The following is a 23,758-nucleotide window of genomic DNA, read 5'->3' as shown; positions in this document are numbered from 1 at the left end:
AAGACACTCTCTCTCTCCCTCCTTCCCCTGTAGGGAGATGTGTAAGTCACTCTCTCCTCCCCCTATAGGGAGATGTGTAAGTCACTCTCTCTCTCTCTCCTCCCCATGTAGGGAGATGTGTAAGTCACTCTCTCTCTCTCCTTCCCCTGTAGGGAGATGTGTAAGTCACTCTCAATCCTCCCCCTGTAGGGAGACGTGTAAGTCACTCTCTCTCTCTCTCCTCCCCCTGTAGGGACGTGTGTAAGACACTCTCTCTCCTCCCCCTGTAGGGAGATGTGTAAGTCACTCTCTCCTCCCCCTATAGGGAGATGTGTAAGTCACTCTCTTTCTCTCCTTCCCCTGTAGGGAGATGTGTAAGTCACTCTCTTTCTCTCCTCCCCCTGTAGGGAGATGTGTAAGTCACTCTCTTTCTCTCCTCCCCCTGTAGGGAGATGTGTAAGTCACTCTCTTTCTCTCCTCCCCCTGTAGGGAGATGTGTAAGTCACTCTTTTTCTCTTCTCCCCCTGTAGGGAGATGTGTAAATCACTCTCTCTCTCCTCCCCCTGTAGGGAAATGTGTAAGTCACTCTCTTTCTCTCCTTCCCCTATAGGGAGATGTGTAAATCACTCTCTTTCTCTCCTCCCCCTGTAGGGAGATGTGTAAGTCACTCTCTTTCTCTCCTCCCCCTGTAGGGAGATGTGTAAATCACTCTCTTTCTCTCCTCCCCCTGTAGGGAGATGTGTAAGTCACTCTCTTTCTCTCCTTCCACTACAGGGAGATGTGTAAATCACTCTCTCTCTCCTCCCCCTGTAGGGAGATGTGTAAGTCAATCTCTTTCTCTCCTTCCCCTATAGGGAGATGTGTAAATCACTCTCTTTCTCTCCTCCCCCTGTAGGGAGATGTGTAAATCACTCTCTTTCTCTCCTTCACCTACAGGGAGATGTGTAAGTCACTCTCTTTCTCTCCTTCCCTTGTAGGGAGATGTGTAAGTCACTCTCTTTCTCTCTTCCCCCTGTAGGGAGACGTGTAAGTCACTCTCCCCTCCCCCTGTAGGGAGATGTGTAAGTCACTCGCTTTCTCTCCTCCCCCTGTAGGGAGACGTATAAGTTACTCTCTCTCTCCTCCCCCTGTAGGGAGATGTGTAAGTCACTCTCTTTCTCTCCTTCCCCTATAGGGAGATGTGTAAATCACTCTCTTTCTCTCCTCCCCCTGTAGGGAGATGTGTAAATCACTCTCTTTCTCTCCTTCCCCTACAGGGAGATGTGTAAGTCACTCTCTTTCTCTCCTTCCCCTGTAGGGAGATGTGTAAGTCACTCTTTCTCTCTTCCCTCTGTAGGGAGACGTGTAAGTCACTCTCTCTCTCCTCCCCCTGTAGGGAGATGTGTAAGTAACTCTTTCTCTCTTCCCCCTGTAGGGAGATGTATAAGTCACTCTCTCTCTCCTCCCCCTGTAGGGAGATGTGTAAGTCACTCTCTCCTCCCCCTGTAGGGAGACGTATAAGTCACTCTCTCTCTCCTCCCCCTGTAGGGAGACGTGTAAGTCACTCTCTCTCTCTCTCCTCCCCATGTAGGGAGATGTGTAAGTCACTCTCTCTCTCTCCTTCCCCTGTAGGGAGATGTGTAAGTCACTCTCAATCCTCCCCCTGTAGGGAGACGTGTAAGTCACTCTCTCTCTCCCTCCTTCCCCTGTAGGGAGATGTATAAGTCACTCTCTCTCTCCTCCCCCTGTAGGGAGATGTGTAAGTCACTCTCTTTCTCCTCCCCCTATAGGGACGTGTGTAAGACACTCTCTCTCCTCCCCCTGTAGGGAGATGTATAAGTCACGCTCTCTCTCCTCCCCCTATAGGGAGATGTGTAAGTCACTCTCTTTCTCTCCTTCCCCTGTAGGGAGATGTATAAGTCACTCTCTCTGTCCTCCCCCTGTAGGGAGATGTGTAAGTCACTCTCATTCTCTCCTTCCCCTGTAGGGAGACGTGTAAGTCACTCTCTCCTCCCCCTGTAGGGAGATGTGTAAGTCACTCTCTTTCTCTCCTCCCCCTGTAGGGAGATGTATAAGTCACTCTCTCTCTCCTCCCCCTGTAGGGAGATGTGTAAGTCAGTCCCTTTCTCTCCTTCCCCTATAGGGAGATGTGTAAGTCACTCTCTTTCTCTCTTTCCCCTGTAGGGAAATGTGTAAGTCACTCTCTTTCTCTCTTACCCGTGTAGGGAGACGTGTAAGTCACTCTCCCCTCCCCCTGTAGGGAGATGTGTAAGTCACTCGCTTTCTCTCCTCCCCCTGTAGGGAGACGTATAAGTCACTCTCTCTCTCCTCCCCCTGTAGGGAGATGTGTATGTCTCTCTCCTCCCCCTGTAGGGAGATGTATTAGTCACTCGCTCTCTCCTCCCCATGTAGGGAGATGTGTAAGTCACTCTCTCTCTCCTCCCCCTGTAGGGAGATGTATAAGTCACTCTCACTCTCCTCCCCCTGTAGGGAGATGTGTAAGTCACTCTCTCTCTCCTCCCCCTGTAGGGAGACGTGTAAGTCACTCTCTCTCTCTCTCCTCCCCATGTAGGGAGATGTGTAAGTCACTTTCTCTCTCCTCCCCCTGTAGGGAGATGTGTAAGTCACTCTCTTTCTCTCCTTCCCCTATTGGGAGATGTGTAAGTCACTCTCTTTCTCTCCTTCCCCTGTAGGGAGATGTGTAAGTCACTCTCTTTCTCTCTTCCCCCTGTAGGGAGACGTGTAAGTCACTCTCCCCTCCCCCTGTAGGGAGATGTATAAGTCACTCTCTCTCCTCCCCCTGTAGGGAGATGTGTAAGTCACTCTCTCCTCCCCCTGTAGGGAGACGTATAAGTCACTCTCTCTCTCCTCCCCCTGTAGGGAGACGTGTAAGTCACTCTCTCTCTCTCCTCCCCATGTAGGGAGATGTGTAAGTCACTCTCTCTCTCTCCTTCCCCTGTAGGGAGACGTGTAAGTCACTCTCAATCCTCCCCCTTTAGGGAGAGGTGTAAGTCACTCTCTCTCTCTCCTCCCCATGTAGGGAGATGTGTAAGTCACTCTCTCTCTCTCCTTCCCCTGTAGGGAGATGTGTAAGTCACTCTCTCCTCCCCCTGTAGGGAGATGTATAAGTCACTCTCTCTCTCCTCCCCCTATAGGGAGATGTGTAAGTCACTCTCTTTCTCTCCTCCCCCTGTAGGGAGATGTATAAGTCACGCTCTCTCTCCTCCCCCTATAGGGAGATGTGTAAGTCGCTCTCTCTCTCTCCTCCCCCTGTAGGGAGATGTATAAGTCACGCTCTCTCTCCTCCCCCTATAGGGAGATGTGTAAGTCACTCTCTTTCTCTCCTTCCCCTGTAGGGAGATGTGTAAGTCACTCTCTCTCTCTCTCTCCTCCCCCTGTAGGGAGATGTGTAAGTCACTCGCTTTCTCTCCTTCCCCTGTAGGGAGATGTATAAGTCACTCTCTCTCTCCTCCCCCTGTAGGGAGATGTATAAGTCACTCTCTCTCTCCTCCCCTTGTAGGGAGATGTGTAAATCACTCTCTTTCTCTCCTTCCCCTATAGGGAGATGTGTAAATCACTCTCTTTCTCTCCTCCCCCTGTAGGGAGATGTGTAAGTCACTCTCTTTCTCTCCTTCCCCTATAGGGAGATGTGTAAGTCACTCTCTTTCTCTCCTTCCCCTGTAGGGAGATGTGTAAGTCACTCTCTTTCTCTCTTCCCCCTGTAGGGAGACGTGTAAGTCACTCTCCCCTCCCCCTGTAGGGAGATGTGTAAGTCACTCTCTTTCTCTCTTCCCCCTGTAGGGAGACGTATAAGTCACTCTCTCTCTCCTCCCCCTGTAGGGAGATGTGTAAGTCACTCTCTTTCTCTCCTTCCCCTATAGGGAGATGTGTAAGTCACTCTCTTTCTCTCCTCCCCCTGTAGGGAGATGTGTAAGTCGCTCTCTCTCTCTCCTCCCCCTGTAGGGAGATGTGTAAGTCACTCTCTTTCTCTCCTCCCCCTGTAGGGAGATGTGTAAGTCGCTCTCTCTCTCTCCTCCCCCTGTAGGGAGATGTGTAAGTCACTCTCTTTCTCTCCTTCCCCTGTAGGGAGACGTGTAAGTCACTCTCTCCTCCCCCTGTAGGGAGATGTGTAAGTCACTCTCTTTCTCTCCTCCCCCTGTAGGGAGATGTATAAGTCACTCTCTCTCTCCTCCCCCTGTAGGGAGATGTGTAAGTCAGTCCCTTTCTCTCCTTCCCCTATAGGGAGATGTGTAAGTCACTCTCTTTCTCTCTTTCCCCTGTAGGGAGATGTGTAAGTCACTCTCTTTCTCTCTTACCCCTGTAGGGAGACGTGTAAGTCACTCTCCCCTCCCCCTGTAGGGAGATGTGTAAGTCACTCTCTTTCTCTCCTCCCCCTGTAGGGAGACGTATAAGTCACTCTCTCTCTCCTCCCCCTGTAGGGAGATGTGTATGTCTCTCTCCTCCCCCTGTAGGGAGATGTATTAGTCACTCGCTCTCTCCTCCCCATGTAGGGAGATGTGTAAGTCACTCTCTCTCTCCTCCCCCTGTAGGGAGATGTATAAGTCACTCTCACTCTCCTCCCCCTGTAGGGAGATGTGTAAGTCACTCTCTCTCTCCTCCCCCTGTAGGGAGATGTGTAAGTCACTCTCTTTCTCTCCTCCCCCTGTAGGGACATGTGTGTAAGTCACTCTTTCTCTCCTCCCCCTGTAGGGAGATGTATAAGTCACTCTCTCTCTCTCCTCCCCCTGTAGGGAGATGTGTAAGTCACTCTCTCCTCCCCCTGTAGGGAGACGTATAAGTCACTCTCTCTCTCCTCCCCCTGTAGGGAGACGTGTAAGTCACTCTCTCTCTCTCTCCTCCCCATGTAGGGAGATGTGTAAGTCACTTTCTCTCTCCTCCCCCTGTAGGGAGATGTGTAAGTCACTCTCTTTCTCTCCTTCCCCTATTGGGAGATGTGTAAGTCACTCTCTTTCTCTCCTTCCCCTGTAGGGAGATGTGTAAGTCACTCTCTTTCTCTCTTCCCCCTGTAGGGAGACGTGTAAGTCACTCTCCCCTCCCCCTGTAGGGAGATGTATAAGTCACTCTCTCTCCTCCCCCTGTAGGGAGATGTGTAAGTCACTCTCTCCTCCCCCTGTAGGGAGACGTATAAGTCACTCTCTCTCTCCTCCCCCTGTAGGGAGACGTGTAAGTCACTCTCTCTCTCTCCTCCCCATGTAGGGAGATGTGTAAGTCACTCTCTCTCTCTCCTTCCCCTGTAGGGAGATGTGTAAGTCACTCTCAATCCTCCCCCTGTAGGGAGAGGTGTAAGTCACTCTCTCTCTCTCCTCCCCATGTAGGGAGATGTGTAAGTCACTCTCTCTCTCTCCTTCCCCTGTAGGGAGATGTGTAAGTCACTCTCTCCTCCCCCTGTAGGGAGATGTATAAGTCACTCTCTCTCTCCTCCCCCTATAGGGAGATGTGTAAGTCACTCTCTTTCTCTCCTCCCCCTGTAGGGAGATGTATAAGTCACGCTCTCTCTCCTCCCCCTATAGGGAGATGTGTAAGTCGCTCTCTCTCTCTCCTCCCCCTGTAGGGAGATGTATAAGTCACGCTCTCTCTCCTCCCCCTATAGGGAGATGTGTAAGTCACTCTCTTTCTCTCCTTCCCCTGTAGGGAGATGTGTAAGTCACTCTCTCTCTCTCTCTCCTCCCCCTGTAGGGAGATGTGTAAGTCACTCGCTTTCTCTCCTTCCCCTGTAGGGAGATGTATAAGTCACTCTCTCTCTCCTCCCCCTGTAGGGAGATGTATAAGTCACTCTCTCTCTCCTCCCCTTGTAGGGAGATGTGTAAATCACTCTCTTTCTCTCCTTCCCCTATAGGGAGATGTGTAAATCACTCTCTTTCTCTCCTCCCCCTGTAGGGAGATGTGTAAGTCACTCTCTTTCTCTCCTTCCCCTATAGGGAGATGTGTAAGTCACTCTCTTTCTCTCCTTCCCCTGTAGGGAGATGTGTAAGTCACTCTCTTTCTCTCTTCCCCCTGTAGGGAGACGTGTAAGTCACTCTCCCCTCCCCCTGTAGGGAGATGTGTAAGTCACTCTCTTTCTCTCTTCCCCCTGTAGGGAGACGTATAAGTCACTCTCTCTCTCCTCCCCCTGTAGGGAGATGTGTAAGTCACTCTCTTTCTCTCCTTCCCCTATAGGGAGATGTGTAAGTCACTCTCTTTCTCTCCTCCCCCTGTAGGGAGATGTGTAAGTCGCTCTCTCTCTCTCCTCCCCCTGTAGGGAGATGTGTAAGTCACTCTCTTTCTCTCCTCCCCCTGTAGGGAGATGTGTAAGTCGCTCTCTCTCTCTCCTCCCCCTGTAGGGAGATGTGTAAGTCACTCTCTTTCTCTCCTTCCCCTGTAGGGAGACGTGTAAGTCACTCTCTCCTCCCCCTGTAGGGAGATGTGTAAGTCACTCTCTTTCTCTCCTCCCCCTGTAGGGAGATGTATAAGTCACTCTCTCTCTCCTCCCCCTGTAGGGAGATGTGTAAGTCAGTCCCTTTCTCTCCTTCCCCTATAGGGAGATGTGTAAGTCACTCTCTTTCTCTCTTTCCCCTGTAGGGAGATGTGTAAGTCACTCTCTTTCTCTCTTACCCCTGTAGGGAGACGTGTAAGTCACTCTCCCCTCCCCCTGTAGGGAGATGTGTAAGTCACTCGCTTTCTCTCCTCCCCCTGTAGGGAGACGTATAAGTCACTCTCTCTCTCCTCCCCCTGTAGGGAGATGTGTACGTCTCTCTCCTCCCCCTGTAGGGAGATGTATTAGTCACTCGCTCTCTCCTCCCCATGTAGGGAGATGTGTAAGTCACTCTCTCTCTCCTCCCCCTGTAGGGAGATGTATAAGTCACTCTCACTCTCCTCCCCCTGTAGGGAGATGTGTAAGTCACTCTCTCTCTCCTCCCCCTGTAGGGAGATGTGTAAGTCACTCTCTTTCTCTCCTCCCCCTGTAGGGACATGTGTGTAAGTCACTCTTTCTCTCCTCCCCCTGTAGGGAGATGTATAAGTCACTCTCTCTCTCTCCTCCCCCTGTAGGGAGATGTGTAAGTCACTCTCTCCTCCCCCTGTAGGGAGACGTATAAGTCACTCTCTCTCTCCTCCCCCTGTAGGGAGACGTGTAAGTCACTCTCTCTCTCTCTCCTCCCCATGTAGGGAGATGTGTAAGTCACTTTCTCTCTCCTCCCCCTGTAGGGAGATGTGTAAGTCACTCTCTTTCTCTCCTTCCCCTATTGGGAGATGTGTAAGTCACTCTCTTTCTCTCCTTCCCCTGTAGGGAGATGTGTAAGTCACTCTCTTTCTCTCTTCCCCCTGTAGGGAGACGTGTAAGTCACTCTCCCCTCCCCCTGTAGGGAGATGTATAAGTCACTCTCTCTCCTCCCCCTGTAGGGAGATGTGTAAGTCACTCTCTCCTCCCCCTGTAGGGAGACGTATAAGTCACTCTCTCTCTCCTCCCCCTGTAGGGAGACGTGTAAGTCACTCTCTCTCTCTCCTCCCCATGTAGGGAGATGTGTAAGTCACTCTCTCTCTCTCCTTCCCCTGTAGGGAGATGTGTAAGTCACTCTCAATCCTCCCCCTGTAGGGAGAGGTGTAAGTCACTCTCTCTCTCTCCTCCCCATGTAGGGAGATGTGTAAGTCACTCTCTCTCTCTCCTTCCCCTGTAGGGAGATGTGTAAGTCACTCTCTCCTCCCCCTGTAGGGAGATGTATAAGTCACTCTCTCTCTCCTCCCCCTATAGGGAGATGTGTAAGTCACTCTCTTTCTCTCCTCCCCCTGTAGGGAGATGTATAAGTCACGCTCTCTCTCCTCCCCCTATAGGGAGATGTGTAAGTCGCTCTCTCTCTCTCCTCCCCCTGTAGGGAGATGTATAAGTCACGCTCTCTCTCCTCCCCCTATAGGGAGATGTGTAAGTCACTCTCTTTCTCTCCTTCCCCTGTAGGGAGATGTGTAAGTCACTCTCTCTCTCTCTCCTCCCCCTGTAGGGAGATGTGTAAGTCACTCGCTTTCTCTCCTTCCCCTGTAGGGAGATGTATAAGTCACTCTCTCTCTCCTCCCCCTGTAGGGAGATGTATAAGTCACTCTCTCTCTCCTCCCCTTGTAGGGAGATGTGTAAATCACTCTCTTTCTCTCCTTCCCCTATAGGGAGATGTGTAAATCACTCTCTTTCTCTCCTCCCCCTGTAGGGAGATGTGTAAGTCACTCTCTTTCTCTCCTTCCCCTATAGGGAGATGTGTAAGTCACTCTCTTTCTCTCCTTCCCCTGTAGGGAGATGTGTAAGTCACTCTCTTTCTCTCTTCCCCCTGTAGGGAGACGTGTAAGTCACTCTCCCCTCCCCCTGTAGGGAGATGTGTAAGTCACTCTCTTTCTCTCTTCCCCCTGTAGGGAGACGTATAAGTCACTCTCTCTCTCCTCCCCCTGTAGGGAGATGTGTAAGTCACTCTCTTTCTCTCCTTCCCCTATAGGGAGATGTGTAAGTCACTCTCTTTCTCTCCTCCCCCTGTAGGGAGATGTGTAAGTCGCTCTCTCTCTCTCCTCCCCCTGTAGGGAGATGTGTAAGTCACTCTCTTTCTCTCCTCCCCCTGTAGGGAGATGTGTAAGTCGCTCTCTCTCTCTCCTCCCCCTGTAGGGAGATGTGTAAGTCACTCTCTTTCTCTCCTCCCCCTGTAGGGACGTGTGTAAGTCACTCTCTCTCTCTCCTCCCCCTGTAGGGACGTCCGTAGGTTCAAGGAGACGAAGAAGCATTTTGACCGTGTGAGGGAGGACATGGAGATCGCCCAGGTGAAGAACGCCCAGGCCCCCAGGAACAAACCTCACGAGGTGGAGGAGGCCACTTCCTCTCTCACCCTGACCAGGAAGTGCTTCAGGCACCTGGCCCTGGACTACGTTCTGCAGGTGAGAGGAATAACATTTAACATTTTAGTCCAATTTTAGCAGCTCTTATCCAGAGCGACTTACAGTTACCATGACAACCACATATCAGTTAAACTGTTGATCTATATAATAGTAATATAATCCCAGTAATATGACTGCAATACCAGTAATATAATACCAGTAATATAATACCAGTAATATAAGACCAGTAATATAATACCAGTAATATAAGACCAGTAATATGACTGCAATACCAGTAATATAAGACCAGTAATATAAGACCAGTAATATGACTGCAATACCAGTAATATAAGACCAGTAATATGATACCAGTAATATAATACCAGTAATATAAGACCAGTAATATGACTGAAATACCAGTAATATAATACCAGTAATATAATACCAGTAATATAAGACCAGTAATATGATACCAGTAATATAATACCAGTAATATAATACCAGTAATATAAGACCAGTAATATGATACCAGTAATATAATACCAGTAATATAATACCAGTAATATAATACCAGTAATATGATACCAGTAATATGATACCAGTAATATAAGACCAGTAATATGACTGAAATACCAGTAATATAATACGAGTAATATAATACCAGTAATGTAATACCAGTAATATAATACCAGTAATATAAGACCAGTAATATGATTCCAGTAATATAATACCAGTAATATGATTCCAGTTGTGTAATACCAGTAATGTCCACTATGTGGTGCCATAATCCCTCAGTCCATACTTGTGGCTTGACAACTTTCTAGAAGTAAACATAATGTTAACTTGATTAGATTAACCTGTTGTATTTATACTGTTACAGATAATCAAACGGATCACTTCAGTCGCTAACTGTAATTTTGTCCATCTTTTCAGATCAATGTTCTTCAGGCTAAGAAGAAGTTTGAGATCCTTGATGCAGTGAGTAGTAACCGTGTCATCTGAACCTCCGATGCCGTTACATGTATTATCCATTTAAAACGCAAGATAATATGTTTTATGATCTCTCTCTCTCTATCCTCTCTATCTCTCTCTATCCTCTCTTTATATCTGTCTCTGTCTCTCTCTGTCTCTCGCTGTCTCTCTCTGTCTCTCTCTGTCTCTCTCTGTCTCTCTCCCTCTCTATCCTCTCACTCTCTATCCTCTCTCTCCTCTCTATCTTTCCCCATCTCTCTCTCTATCCTCTATCTCTCAGATGCTGTCGTTCATGCGAGCCCAGTACACCTTGTTTCAACAGGGCTATAAAATATTGGATGAGATTGATCCCTACATGAAGAAACTAGCTGCAGAGGTAAGAGAGAGAGAGAGAGAGAGAGAGACCTCACAAACACTGACTACAGATCTTATACCTGTTGGCCTCGAGCATCTCCCCGTACACCTGCTCCCCAAATCAGGCTGACTGTCCTGGCGAGCCTCTGACACAGGCCTCGCTAGTGCAAATACTAGCAAAGAGGAGGGTTTGGTTTGATTATAGACCCAGTCACAGAGTAGGAAATACGGTGGGCACCAGAGAGAGATTGGCCTCTACTGTATCTGTCATTTGCCTAGTTAAATAAAGGTTAAATAAAAATTTTAAAAATACAATTAATCCCAGAGTACCAATTGCCAAATGAAGGTACTCCTAATCCCAGACTGGGAACACACACAGATTAGGCCACGTGTGTGTGTGTGTGTGTGTGTGTGTGTGTGTGTGTGTGTGTGTGTGTGTGTGTGTGTGTGTGTGTGTGTGTGTGTGTGCGTGTGTGTGTGTGTGTTCTCTAACTGTGCTGTGTTAATCCCAATCCCATGCAGCTGGATCAGCTGGTCATAGACTCAGCCATGGAGAAGAGAGACCTGGAACACCAACACGCCACCATACAGCAGAGGGTGAGGAACTACACACACACACACACACACACACACACACACAAACACACACACACACACACACACACACACACACACACACACACACACACTACAGGGTGAGGAACTACACACACACACACACACACACACACACACACAAACACACACACACACACACACACACACACACACACACACACACACACACACACACACACACACTACAGGGTGAGGAACTACACACACACACACACGCGCGCACGTGCGCACACACACACACACACACACACACACACACACACACACACACACACACTACAGGGTGAGGAACTACACACACACCAGATTTACATTAATCAAGGATCCAAATATCTCAAAAGGTCCCTGTGTACATGGACACTGAAGGGTACAAAAAGCACCTCCTCCTCAACACGGCAAGACTGACCCATGACCCCTGACACGGAGCAGAACTTCTACAGCTGCTTTGCCTTGGTCTTTGTGAGGCCCACAGTCTGAAGGTGGCAGGCCCACAATCTGAAGGTGTCAGGCCCACCACAACCTGAAGGTGTCAGGCCCACAGTCTGAAGGTGTCAGGCCCACAGTCTGAAGGTGTCAGGCCCACAGTCTGATGCTGTCAGGCCCACAGTCTGAAGGTGTCAGGCCCACAGTCTGAAGGTGTCAGGCCCACAGTCTGAAGGTGTCAGGCCCACCACAATCTGAAGGTGTCAGGCCCACCACAGTCTGAAGGTGTCAGGCCCACCACAACCTGAAGATGTCAGGCCCACCACAGTCTGAAGATGTCAGGCCCACCACAATCTGAAGGTGTCAGGCCCACCACAACCTGAAGATGTCAGGCCCACCACAATCTGAAGGTGTCAGGCCCACAATCTGATGCTGTCAGGCCCACAGTCTGAAGGTGTCAGGCCCACAGTCTGAAGGTGTCAGGCCCACCACAATCTGAAGGTGTCAGGCCCACAATCTGATGCTGTCAGGCCCACAGTCTGAAGGTGTCAGACCCACAGTCTGAAGGTGTCAGGCCCACCACAATCTGAAGGTGTCAGGCCCACCACAACCTGAAGGTGTCAGGCCCACCACAACCTGAAGGTGTCAGGCCCACCACAATCTGATGCTGTCAGGCCCACCACAACCTGAAGGTGTCAGGCCCACCACAATCTGAAGGTGTCAGGCCCACCACAACCTGAAGGTGTCAGGCCCACCACAATCTGAAGGTGTCAGGCCCACCACAATCTGAAGGTGTCAGGTCCACCACAATCTGAAGGTGTCAGGCCCACCACAATCTGAAGGTGTCAGGCCCACAATCTGATGCTGTCAGGCCCACAACCTGAAGGTGTCAGGCCCACAGTCTGAAGGTGTCAGGCCCACAATCTGAAGGTGTCAGGCCCACCACAACCTGAAGGTGTCAGGCCCACCACAATCTGAAGGTGTCAGGCCCACCACAATCTGAAGGTGTCAGGCCCACCACAACCTGAAGGTGTCAGGCCCACAGTCTGAAGGTGTCAGGCCCACAATCTGATGCTGTCAGGCCCACCACAATCTGAAGATGTCAGGCCCACCACAACCTGAAGGTGTCAGGCCCACAATCTGAAGGTGTCAGGCCCACCACAATCTGAAGGTGTCAGGCCCACCACAACCTGAAGGTGTCAGGCCCACAATCTGAAGGTGTCAGGCCCACCACAATCTGAAGGTGTCAGGCCCACCACAACCTGAAGGTGTCAGGCCCACAATCTGAAGGTGTCAGGCCCACCACAATCTGAAGGTGTCAGGCCCACCACAATCTGAAGGTGTCAGGCCCACCACAATCTGAAGGTGTCAGGCTCACCACAATCTGAAGGTGTCAGGCCCACCACAACCTGAAGGTGTCAGGCCCACCACAATCTGAAGGTGTCAGGCCCACCACAATCTGAAGGTGTCAGGCCCACCACAACCTGAAGGTGTCAGGTCCACAGTCTGAAGCCTGTGTACGTGGCCAAGACTGACAAATATTAGTGCTAGCAGCTAGCAACCCATGTCCAAGGCTGTCCCAGCGTGCTACGAGGGGCTGCTATTTTAGAAGATTGTCGGCAAAGGCCTGCTCCATGTAGCAGTGATATGAGCAGCCCAGTTCCCACAACAACAACAACAACAACATCAACAACATCTGGCGTATTTGTCACACAGGAAAACACCACCATCATCATCACACCAGCTTCCTGTTACACCAGAATGGTTATGGATATAACCTGCATAAGCACCTGCATTGCTTGCTGTTCCCATAATCCCCATAATCCCCATAATGCATCGGAGTGGACTGGCCACCCCTCATAGCCTGGTTCCTCTCTAGGTTTCTTCCTAGGTTCTGGCCTTTCTAGGGAGTTTTCCCCTAGCCACCGTGCTTCTACACCTGCATTGCTTGCTGTTTGGGGGTTTTAGGCTGGGTTTCTGTACAGCACTTTGAGATATCAGCTGATGTACGAAGGGATAAATAAATACATTTGATTTGATTTGGATGTGTGCTGTTGGTGAGACCACGTGTCTCACATCGCTGACTACCAGCTCAACAAGGCAGTCATGCTATGTATAGGTCCTTTTATGAACAGCAGCCATTCACAACATGGGCTACAGACTCCATTACATTTGACTCATGTAGAATACAGAATGGGTCATGGTTTGCAGGGTACCAGAGTCCTGGATTACAGTATATGTTGTTGGAGGAACCCTGTAACCTCGTCTTCACAGTGAAGGTGACAATGTCCTGGCCAATGGCAGCATTCTGGTACATGGAATGGGAGACCGAGGGGTCAGTACATTCCAGACCAGTGAGTTTCCCCCTTCAGACTCAGACCAGTCCAGAGTGTCGTCCCTACTGACTCAGACCAGTCCAGAGAGTTGTCCCTTCAGACTCAGACCAGTCCAAAGTGTCGTCCCTACAGACTCAGACCAGTCCAGAGGGTCGTCCCTACAGACTCAGACCAGTCCAGAGTGTTGTCCCTACTGACTCAGACCAGTCCAGAGTGTTGTCCCTACTGACTCAGACCAGTCCAGAGTGTCGTCCCTACTGACTCAGACCAGTCCAGAGTGTTGTCCCTACTGACTCAGACCAGTCCAGAGTGTTGTCCCTACTGACTCAGACCAGTCCAGAGTGTCGTCCCTACAGACTCAGACCAGTCCAGAGTGTTGTCCCTACTGACTCAGACCAGTCCAGAGTGTTGTCCCTACTGACTCAGACCAGTCCAGAGTTTGTGTCCATCTGATCTCCCCTCCAGTCCGATTCCACAGGTCGTTGAGGTCCGGCCACTCTGACCAGACATCAAAGCCCACAGCACGAGTGTCCAATTTTCCATTGCCCTTCCTCCTGAAGTATGCACACACACACACACACACACACACACACACACACACACACACACACACACACACACACACACACACACACACACACACACACACACACACACATGCTTTCAGTCAGTGAAAACCTTAACGTGACAGGATGTTTCTTTTAAATTCATATCAAAAGTAACTCTATAAAACCAACTGCATCTGGACATATCAAACAGAGCTGTCTCCATCTTAGAACCTCACGTTTCTCCAGGACAAGCTATGCTTCTTTTAGCATCAAAGATTGTTCATTAAAAAAAAAATAGAACCAAAATGCATGAAAGCTTCTCTGTGCTTAGCCTGAGATTTCAATCTTTTACTATTTGTGGATTAGAGCTGTCTTTCTGTCTGCTTTGATTGTGAGAACAGTGAAGTACAACAACAGAATGCTAGACATATATTTTAATTAGAATAACTTCTACTCAGTGACTTGTTTTTCCACTTTTGGACTCTTGTAGAGTTAAAATAAGACTATTTTCTAAAAGTACATTCTCTTTTGTCAAACTTTGAGTGAGTTGTTTTGGGACTTTTATTTGTGGGTGTCTGGAACAGCTAAGACAGCTCTTAGAAAGAACAATATCCTGTTCTAACGCTGATGTGTACACACACACACACACACACACACACACACACACACACACACACACACACACACACACACACACACACACACACAGGGATCATCACCCATCTGTTATCTGATGGGATGCCAACAGGGTCTGCCGGCAAGCCAGACTCTGTGTGTGTGTGTGTGTGTGTGTGTGTGTGTGTGTGTGTGTGTGTGTGTGTGTGTGTGTGTGTGTGTGTGTGTGTGTGTGTGTGTGTGTGTGTTACTGTTGGCTTTGGGAATCTTCGAATATCAGGCTGGGGGTGCTTACAATTCGGGTCAGGTCTCTCTCTGTGTGTGTTGGTGTTTTTCTGTCTTGGTCCTGATGCTGTGCCAGTGAAGCATTCAGGCTACTCACCTTACCAAGGGCTACTCACCTTACCAAGGGCTACTCACCTTACCAAGGGCTACTCACCTTACCAAGGGCTACTCACCTTATCAAGGGCTACTCACCTTACCAAGGGCTACTCACCTTACCAAGGGCTACTCACCTTACCAAGGGCTACTCACCTTACCAAGGGCTACTCACCTTATCAAGGGCTACTCACCTTATCAAGGGCTACTCACCTTACCAAGGGCTACTCACCTTACCAAGGGCTACTCACCTTATCAAGGGCTACTCACCTTACCAAGGGCTACTCACCTTACCAAGGGCTACTCACCTTACCAAGGGCTACTCACCTTACCAAGGGCTACTCACCTTATCAAGGGCTACTCACCTTACCAAGGGCTACTCACCTTACCAAGGGCTACTCACCTTACCAAGGGCTACTCACCTTACCAAGGGCTACTCACCTTACCAAGTGCTACTCACCTTATCAAGGGCTACTCACCTTATCAAGGGCTACTCACCTTATCAAGGGCTACCAACTACATGCCAGTTTACTTCCTGACCTTGTGATTGTGTTAACATTCATTTGTTTCTTTCTCTCCTTTCTATCAACGCCCTCCGTCCAATGATCTACCAACGCCCTCCGTCTAATGATCTTCTCCAGACTCTGATGGAGGTGAGTACTTAAAGAATGGGGGAGAGAGGATGGGAGGGGGAGGATGGGAGGGAGAGGTTGGGGGAGAGGATGGGGGAGAGAGGATGGGGGAGAGGATGGGTGAGAGGATGGGGGGATGGGTGAGAGGATGGGGGGATGGGTGAGAGGATGGGTGAGAGGATGGGTGAGAAGATGGGGGGATGGTTGAGAGAATGGGTGAGAGGATGGGGGAGAGGATGGGTGAGAGGATGGGTGAGAGGATGGGGGATGGGTGAGAGGATGGGGGGGATGGGTGAGAGGATGGGTGAGAGGATGGGTGAGAGGATGGGTGAGAGGATGGGTGAGAGGATGGGGGGATGGGTGAGAGGATGGGTGAGAGGATGGGGGGATGGGTGAGAGGATGGGTGAGAGGATGGGGGGATGGGTGAGAGGATGGGTGAGAGGATGGGGGGATGGGTGAGAGGATGGGAGTGAGAGGATGGGGGATGGGTGAGAGGATGGGGGGATGGGTGAGAGGATGGGGGGATGGGGGGATGGGTGAGAGGATGGGGGGGAGGATGGGTGAGAGGATGGGGGGATGGGTGAGAGGATGGGTGAGAGGATGGAGGAGAGGATGGGTGAGAGGATGGGTGAGAGGATGGGTGAGAGGATGGGGGGATGGGTGAGAGGATGGGTGAGAGGATGGGAGTGAGAGGATGTGGGGATGGGTGAGAGGATGGGTGAGAGGATGGGAGTGAGAGGATGGGGGGATGGGTGAGAGGATGGGGGAGAGGATGGGGGAGAGGATGGGTGAGAGGATGGGGGAGAGGATGGGTGAGAGGATGGGGGAGAGGATGGGTGAGAGGATGGGGGAGAGGATGGGTGAGAGGATGGGGGATGGGTGAGAGGATGAGTGAGAGGATGGGTGAGAGGATGGGTGAGAGGATGGGTGAGAGGATGGGTGAGAGGATGGGTGAGAGGATGGGTGAGAGGGTGGGAGTGAGAGGATGGGGGGATGGGTGAGAGTGAGAGGATGGGTGAGAGGATGGGTGAGAGGATGGGAGTGAGAGGATGGGTGAGAGGGTGGGAGTGAGAGGATGGGTGAGAGGGTGGGAGTGAGAGGATGGGTGAGAGGGTGGGAGTGAGAGGATGGGTGAGAGGGTGGGAGTGAGAGGATGGGTGAGAGGGTGGGAGTGAGAGGATGGGGGGATGAGTGAGAGGATGGGTGAGAGGGTGGGAGTGAGAGGATGGGTGAGAGGGTGGGAGTGAGAGGATGGGGGGATGAGTGAGAGGATGGGGGATGGGTGAGAGGATGGGTGAGAGGGTGGGAGTGAGAGGATGGGGGATGGGTGAGAGGATGGGTGAGAGGGTGGGAGTGAGAGGATGGGGGGATGAGTGAGAGGATGGGTGAGAGGGTGGGAGTGAGAGGATGGGTGAGAGGGTGGGAGTGAGAGGATGGGGGGATGAGTGAGAGGATGGGTGAGAGGGTGGGAGTGAGAGGATGGGTGAGAGGGTGGGAGTGAGAGGATGGGGGGATGAGTGAGAGGATGGGTGAGAGGGTGGGAGTGAGAGGATGGGGGATGGGTGAGAGGATGGGTGAGAGGGTGGGAGTGAGAGGATGGGGGATGGGTGAGAGGATGGGTGAGAGGGTGGGAGTGAGAGGATGGGGGGATGGGTGAGAGGATGGGTGAGAGGGTGGGAGTGAGAGGATGGGGGATGGGTGAGAGGATGGGTGAGAGGGTGGGAGTGAGAGGATGGGGGATGGGTGAGAGGATGGGTGAGAGGGTGGGAGTGAGAGGATGGGTGAGAGGGTGGGAGTGAGAGGATGGGTGAGAGGGTGGGAGTGAGAGGATGGGGGATGGGTGAGAGGATGGGTGAGAGGGTGGGAGTGAGAGGATGGGGGGATGGGTGAGAGGATGGGTGAGAGGGTGGGAGTGAGAGGATGGAGGATGAGTGAGAGGATGGGTGAGAGGGTGGGAGTGAGAGGATGGGGGATGGGTGAGAGGATGGGTGAGAGGGTGGGAGTGAGAGGATGGGGGATGGGTGAGAGGATGGGTGAGAGGGTGGGAGTGAGAGGATGGGTGAGAGGGTGGGAGTGAGAGGATGGGGGGATGGGTGAGAGGATGGGTGAGAGGGTGGGAGTGAGAGGATGGGGGATGGGTGAGAGGATGGGTGAGAGGATGGGGGGATGGGTGAGAGGATGGGTGAGAGGGTGGGAGTGAGAGGATGGGGGGATGAGTGAGAGGATGGGTGAGAGGGTGGGAGTGAGAGGATGGGGGGATGGGTGAGAGGATGGGTGAGAGGGTGGGAGTGAGAGGATGGGGGGATGAGTGAGAGGATGGGTGAGAGGGTGGGAGTGAGAGGATGGGGGGATGAGTGAGAGGATGGGTGAGAGGGTGGGAGTGAGAGGATGGGGGATGGGTGAGAGGATGGGTGAGAGGGTGGGAGTGAGAGGATGGGGGATGGGTGAGAGGATGGGTGAGAGGGTGGGAGTGAGAGGATGGGGGGATGGGTGAGAGGATGGGTGAGAGGGTGGGAGTGAGAGGATGGGGTATGGGTGAGAGGGTGGGAGTGAGAGGATGGGGGATGGGTGAGAGGATGGGTGAGAGGGTGGGAGTGAGAGGATGGGGGGATGGGTGAGAGGATGGGTGAGAGGGTGGGAGTGAGAGGATGGGGGGATGGGTGAGAGGATGGGTGAGAGGGTGGGAGTGAGAGGATGGGGGGATGGGTGAGAGGATGGGTGAGAGGGTGGGAGTGAGAGGATGGGGGGATGGGTGAGAGGATGGGTGAGAGGGTGGGAGTGAGAGGATGGGGGATGGGTGAGAGGATGGGTGAGAGGGTGGGAGTGAGAGGATGGGGGGATGGGTGAGAGGATGGGTGAGAGGGTGGGAGTGAGAGGATGGGGGGATGGGTGAGAGGATGGGTGAGAGGGTGGGAGTGAGAGGATGGGGGGATGGGTGAGAGGATGGGTGAGAGGGTGGGAGTGAGAGGATGGGGGGATGGGTGAGAGGATGGGTGAGAGGGTGGGAGTGAGAGGATGGGGGGATGAGTGAGAGGATGGGTGAGAGGGTGGGAGTGAGAGGATGGGGGGATGAGTGAGAGGATGGGTGAGAGGGTGGGAGTGAGAGGATGGGGGATGGGTGAGAGGATGGGTGAGAGGGTGGGAGTGAGAGGATGGGGGATGGGTGAGAGGATGGGTGAGAGGGTGGGAGTGAGAGGATGGGTGAGAGGGTGGGAGTGAGAGGATGGGAGTGAGAGGATGGGGGATGGGTGAGAGGATGGGTGAGAGGGTGGGAGTGAGAGGATGGGGGAGAGGGTGGGAGTGAGAGGATGGGTGAGAGGGTGGGAGTGAGAGGATGGGGGGATGGGTGAGAGGATGGGTGAGAGGGTGGGAGTGAGAGGATGGGTGAGAGGGTGGGAGTGAGAGGATGGGGGGATGGGTGAGAGGATGGGTGAGTGGGTGGGAGTGAGAGGATGGGGGATGGGTGAGAGGATGGGTGAGAGGGTGGGAGTGAGAGGATGGGGGGATGGGTGAGAGGATGGGTGAGAGGGTGGGAGTGAGAGGATGGGGGGATGAGTGAGAGGATGGGTGAGAGGGTGGGAGTGAGAGGATGGGGGAGAGGGTGGGAGTGAGAGGATGGGTGAGAGGGTGGGAGTGAGAGGATGGGTGAGAGGGTGGGAGTGAGAGGATGGGTGAGAGGGTGGGAGTGAGAGGATGGGGGGATGATAATTGCGCCGGAGGGGGTGGCTGTTTGTAACTTATTTTGTATATAATGTTGCTGCTACCGTCTCTTTTGACTGAAAAGAGCTTCTGGACATCAGAACAGCGATTTCTCACCTTGAAGTGGATAAATATTTTTTATTTAATGAGTCCGACGCGAAGGATATACTGCTTTGTCGAGACAAGGCCCAAATCCCCTGCCATCTGCGTGAAGAAAAGACGGAGAAAAAGGGGGAAGAGAGCGGAGTGACTTGTAAGAATTCGCCGACGAGTAGGTAAACCACCACTTCCCTCTGTATTATTGGCCGACGTGAAATCATTGGAAAACAAACGGGATGATCTACGATTAAGACCATCCTACCAACCAGACATAAAAAATGGTAATATCCTGTGTTTCACCGAGACTTGGCTGAACGGCGACACGGATAACATACAGCTGGCAGCATTCTCTGTATATAGCCTCGTTATTGTTATGACATTATGACTTGTATTACTTTTATTGTATTACTTGATGTTATTACATTTATTTAACTTTAGTATATTTTACTTTAGTATATTTAACTTTAGTATATTTTCTTAACTATATTTCTTGATCTGCATTGTTGGTTAAGGGCTTTTGTACGTAACTATTTCACAGTTAGGTCTAAACCAGTTGTATCCGGCGCATGTGACAAATATTTGTCTGTGTGTGTATTTGTGTGTATTAGTGTGTGTATTTGTGTGTATTAGTGTGTGTATTTGTTTATGTGTGTGTGTGTGTGTGTGTGTGTGTGTGTGTGTGTGTGTGTGTGTGTGTGTGTGTGTGTGTGTGTGTGTGTGTGTGTGTGTGTGTCTATGCGTGCGTGCGTGCGTGCGTGCGTGCGTGCGTGCGTGCGTGTGTGTGTGTGTGTATGAGGGTACTAGAAACACAAGGCCAGCTGGTACAAGGAACTCATGGCAGAGTTATTGTGTGGCCTCTGAAAAGACACAGGCTCCATTACTCTGCTGCCATTGTGTCTGTCTGTCTGCATTGATGACCCGTACAGTATGCAAACTCTAAGTCTTAGTGTCCTTTCCTGTGCTTTACTCTACCTCATTTTACTAGTAGTAGGAGTACTCTGCCTGGCTAACTTTACTAGTAGTAGAAGTACTCTGACTGGCTAACTTTACTAGTAGTAGGAGTACTCTGACTGGCTAACTTTACTAGTAGTGGGAGTACTCTGACTGGCTAACTTTACTAGTAGAAGGAGTACTCTGACTGGCAAACTTTACTAGTAGTAGGAGTACTCTGACTGGTTAACTTTACTAGTAGTAGGAGTACTCTGCCTGGCTAGCTTTACTAGTAGTAGAAGTACTCTGACTGGCTAACTTTACTAGTAGTTGAGTACTCTGACTGGCTAACTTTACTAGTAGTAGGAGTACTCTGACTGGCTAGCATTACTAGTAGTAGGAGTACTCTGACTGGCTAACTTTACTGGTAGTAGGAGTACTCTGACTGGCTAACTTTACTAGTAGTAGGAGTACTCTGACTGGCTAACTTTACTAGTAGTAGGAGTACTCTGACTGGCTAACTTTACTAGTAGTAGGAGTACTCTGTCTGGCTAACTTTACTAGTAGTAGAAGTATTCTGACTGGCTAACTTTACTAGTAGTAGAAGTATTCTGACTGGCTAACTTTACTAGTAGTAGGAGTACTCTGACTGGCTAATTTTACTAGTAGTAGAAGTATTCTGACTGGCTAACTTTACTAGTAGTTGAAGTATTCTGACTGACTAACTTTACTAGTAGTAGGGGTACTCTGACTGGCTAAATTTACTAGTAGTAGAAGTATTCTGACTGGCTAGCTTTACTAGTAGTAGGAGTACTCTGACTGTCTAGCTTTACTAGTAGTAGGAGTACTCTGACTGGCTAACCTTACTAGTAGTATGAGTCTTCTGACTGGCTAACTTTACTAGTAGTAGGAGTACTCTGACTGGCTAGCTTTACTAGTAGTAGGAGTACTCTGCCTGGCTAGCTTTACTAGAAGTAGGAGTACTCTGACTGCCTAACTTTACTAGTAGTAGGAGTAATCTGAATGGCTAACTTTACTAGTAGTAGTAGTCCTCTGACTGGCTAGCTTTACTAGTAGTAGGAGTACTCTGACTGGCTAACTTTACTAGTAGTAGAAGTATTCTGACTGGCTAACTTTACTAGTAGTAAGAGTATTCTGACTGGCTAACTTTACTAGTAGTAGAAGTATTCTGACTGGCTAACTTTACTAGTAGTAGGAGTATTCTGACTGGCTAACTTTACTAGTAGTAGGAGTACTCTGACTGGCTAGCTTTACTAGTAGTAGGAGTACTCTGAATGGCTAACTTTACTAGTAGTAGGAGTACTCTGACTGGCTAGCTTTGCTAGTAGTAGGAGTACTCTGACTGGCTAACTTTACTAGTAGTAGAAGTATTCTGACTGGCTAACTTTACTAGTAGTAGAAGTATTCTGACTGGCTAACTTTACTAGTAGTAGGAGTGTTCTGACTGGCTAACTTTACTAGTAGTAGGAGTACTCTGCCTGGCTAGCTTTACTAGTAGTAGGAGTACTCTGACTGGCTAACTTTACTAGTAGTAGGAGTACTCTGACTGGTTAACTTTACTAGTAGTAGGAGTACTCTGCCTGGCTAGCTTTACTAGTAGTAGAAGTACTCTGACTGGCTAACTTTACTAGTAGTTGAGTACTCTGACTGGCTAACTTTACTAGTAGTAGGAGTACTCTGACTGGCTAGCATTACTAGTAGTAGGAGTACTCTGACTGGCTAACTTTACTGGTAGTAGGAGTACTCTGACTGGCTAACTTTACTAGTAGTAGGAGTACTCTGACTGGCTAACTTTACTAGTAGTAGGAGTACTCTGACTGGCTAAATTTACTAGTAGTAGAAGTATTCTGACTGGCTAGCTTTACTAGTAGTAGGAGTACTCTGACTGTCTAGCTTTACTAGTAGTAGGAGTACTCTGACTGGCTAACCTTACTAGTAGTATGAGTCTTCTGACTGGCTAACTTTACTAGTAGTAGGAGTACTCTGACTGGCTAGCTTTACTAGTAGTAGGAGTACTCTGCCTGGCTAGCTTTACTAGAAGTAGGAGTACTCTGACTGGCTAACTTTACTAGTAGTAGGAGTACTCTGAATGGCTAACTTTACTAGTAGTAGTAGTCCTCTGACTGGCTAGCTTTACTAGTAGTAGGAGTACTCTGACTGGCTAACTTTACTAGTAGTAGAAGTATTCTGACTGGCTAACTTTACTAGTAGTAAGAGTATTCTGACTGGCTAACTTTACTAGTAGTAGAAGTATTCTGACTGGCTAACTTTACTAGTAGTAGGAGTATTCTGACTGGCTAACTTTACTAGTAGTAGGAGTACTCTGACTGGCTAGATTTACTAGTAGTAGGAGTACTCTGAATGGCTAACTTTACTAGTAGTAGGAGTACTCTGACTGGCTAGCTTTGCTAGTAGTAGGAGTACTCTGACTGGCTAACTTTACTAGTAGTAGAAGTATTCTGACTGGCTAACTTTACTAGTAGTAGAAGTATTCTGACTGGCTAACTTTACTAGTAGTAGGAGTGTTCTGACTGGCTAACTTTACTAGTAATAGGAGTACTCTGCCTGGCTAGCTTTACTAGTAGTAGGAGTACTCTGACTGGCTAACTTTACTAGTAGTAGGAGTACTCTGACTGGTTAACTTTACTAGTAGTAGGAGTACTCTGCCTGGCTAGCTTTACTAGTAGTAGAAGTACTCTGACTGGCTAACTTTACTAGTAGTTGAGTACTCTGACTGGCTAACTTTACTAGTAGTAGGAGTACTCTGACTGGCTAGCATTACTAGTAGTAGGAGTACTCTGACTGGCTAACTTTACTGGTAGTAGGAGTACTCTGACTGGCTAACTTTACTAGTAGTAGGAGTACTCTGACTGGCTAACTTTACTAGTAGTAGGAGTACTCTGACTGGCTAACTTTACTAGTCGTAGGAGTACTCTGTCTGGCTAACTTTACTAGTAGTAGAAGTATTCTGACTGGCTAACTTTACTAGTAGTAGAAGTATTCTGACTGGCTAACTTTACTAGTAGTAGTACTCTGACTGGCTAATTTTACTAGTAGTAGAAGTATTCTGACTGGCTAACTTTACTAGTAGTTGAAGTATTCTGACTGACTAACTTTACTAGTAGTAGGGGTACTCTGACTGGCTAAATTTACTAGTAGTAGAAGTATTCTGACTGGCTAGCTTTACTAGTAGTAGGAGTACTCTGACTGGCTAACTTTACTAGTAGTAGTACTCTGACTGGCTAATTTTACTAGTAGTAGAAGTATTCTGACTGGCTAACTTTACTAGTAGTTGAAGTATTCTGACTGACTAACTTTACTAGTAGTAGGGGT

The 23,758-nt window shown here is 49.8% G+C and overlaps 1 protein-coding gene across 1 annotated transcript in view; it reads left to right on the top strand.

The window, feature by feature from the left end:
- Nucleotides 1-23,758, top strand: part of LOC129815785 (arf-GAP with coiled-coil, ANK repeat and PH domain-containing protein 3-like) — a 110,026-nt gene that overhangs the window by 36,109 nt on the left and 50,159 nt on the right. Inside the window, exons 5-9 of the mRNA XM_055869905.1 lie at nucleotides 8,676-8,859; nucleotides 9,733-9,777; nucleotides 10,052-10,147; nucleotides 10,648-10,722; nucleotides 15,685-15,696. Of these exons, the coding sequence (XP_055725880.1) occupies nucleotides 8,676-8,859; nucleotides 9,733-9,777; nucleotides 10,052-10,147; nucleotides 10,648-10,722; nucleotides 15,685-15,696 (412 nt within the window). The remainder of the gene's footprint in view (nucleotides 1-8,675; nucleotides 8,860-9,732; nucleotides 9,778-10,051; nucleotides 10,148-10,647; nucleotides 10,723-15,684; nucleotides 15,697-23,758) is intronic.

The sequence above is a fragment of the Salvelinus fontinalis genome, chromosome 18 (assembly GCF_029448725.1).
Source record: "Salvelinus fontinalis isolate EN_2023a chromosome 18, ASM2944872v1, whole genome shotgun sequence".
NCBI lineage: Eukaryota > Metazoa > Chordata > Actinopteri > Salmoniformes > Salmonidae > Salvelinus > Salvelinus fontinalis.
This window is presented reverse-complemented; position numbering and strand designations above follow the sequence as displayed.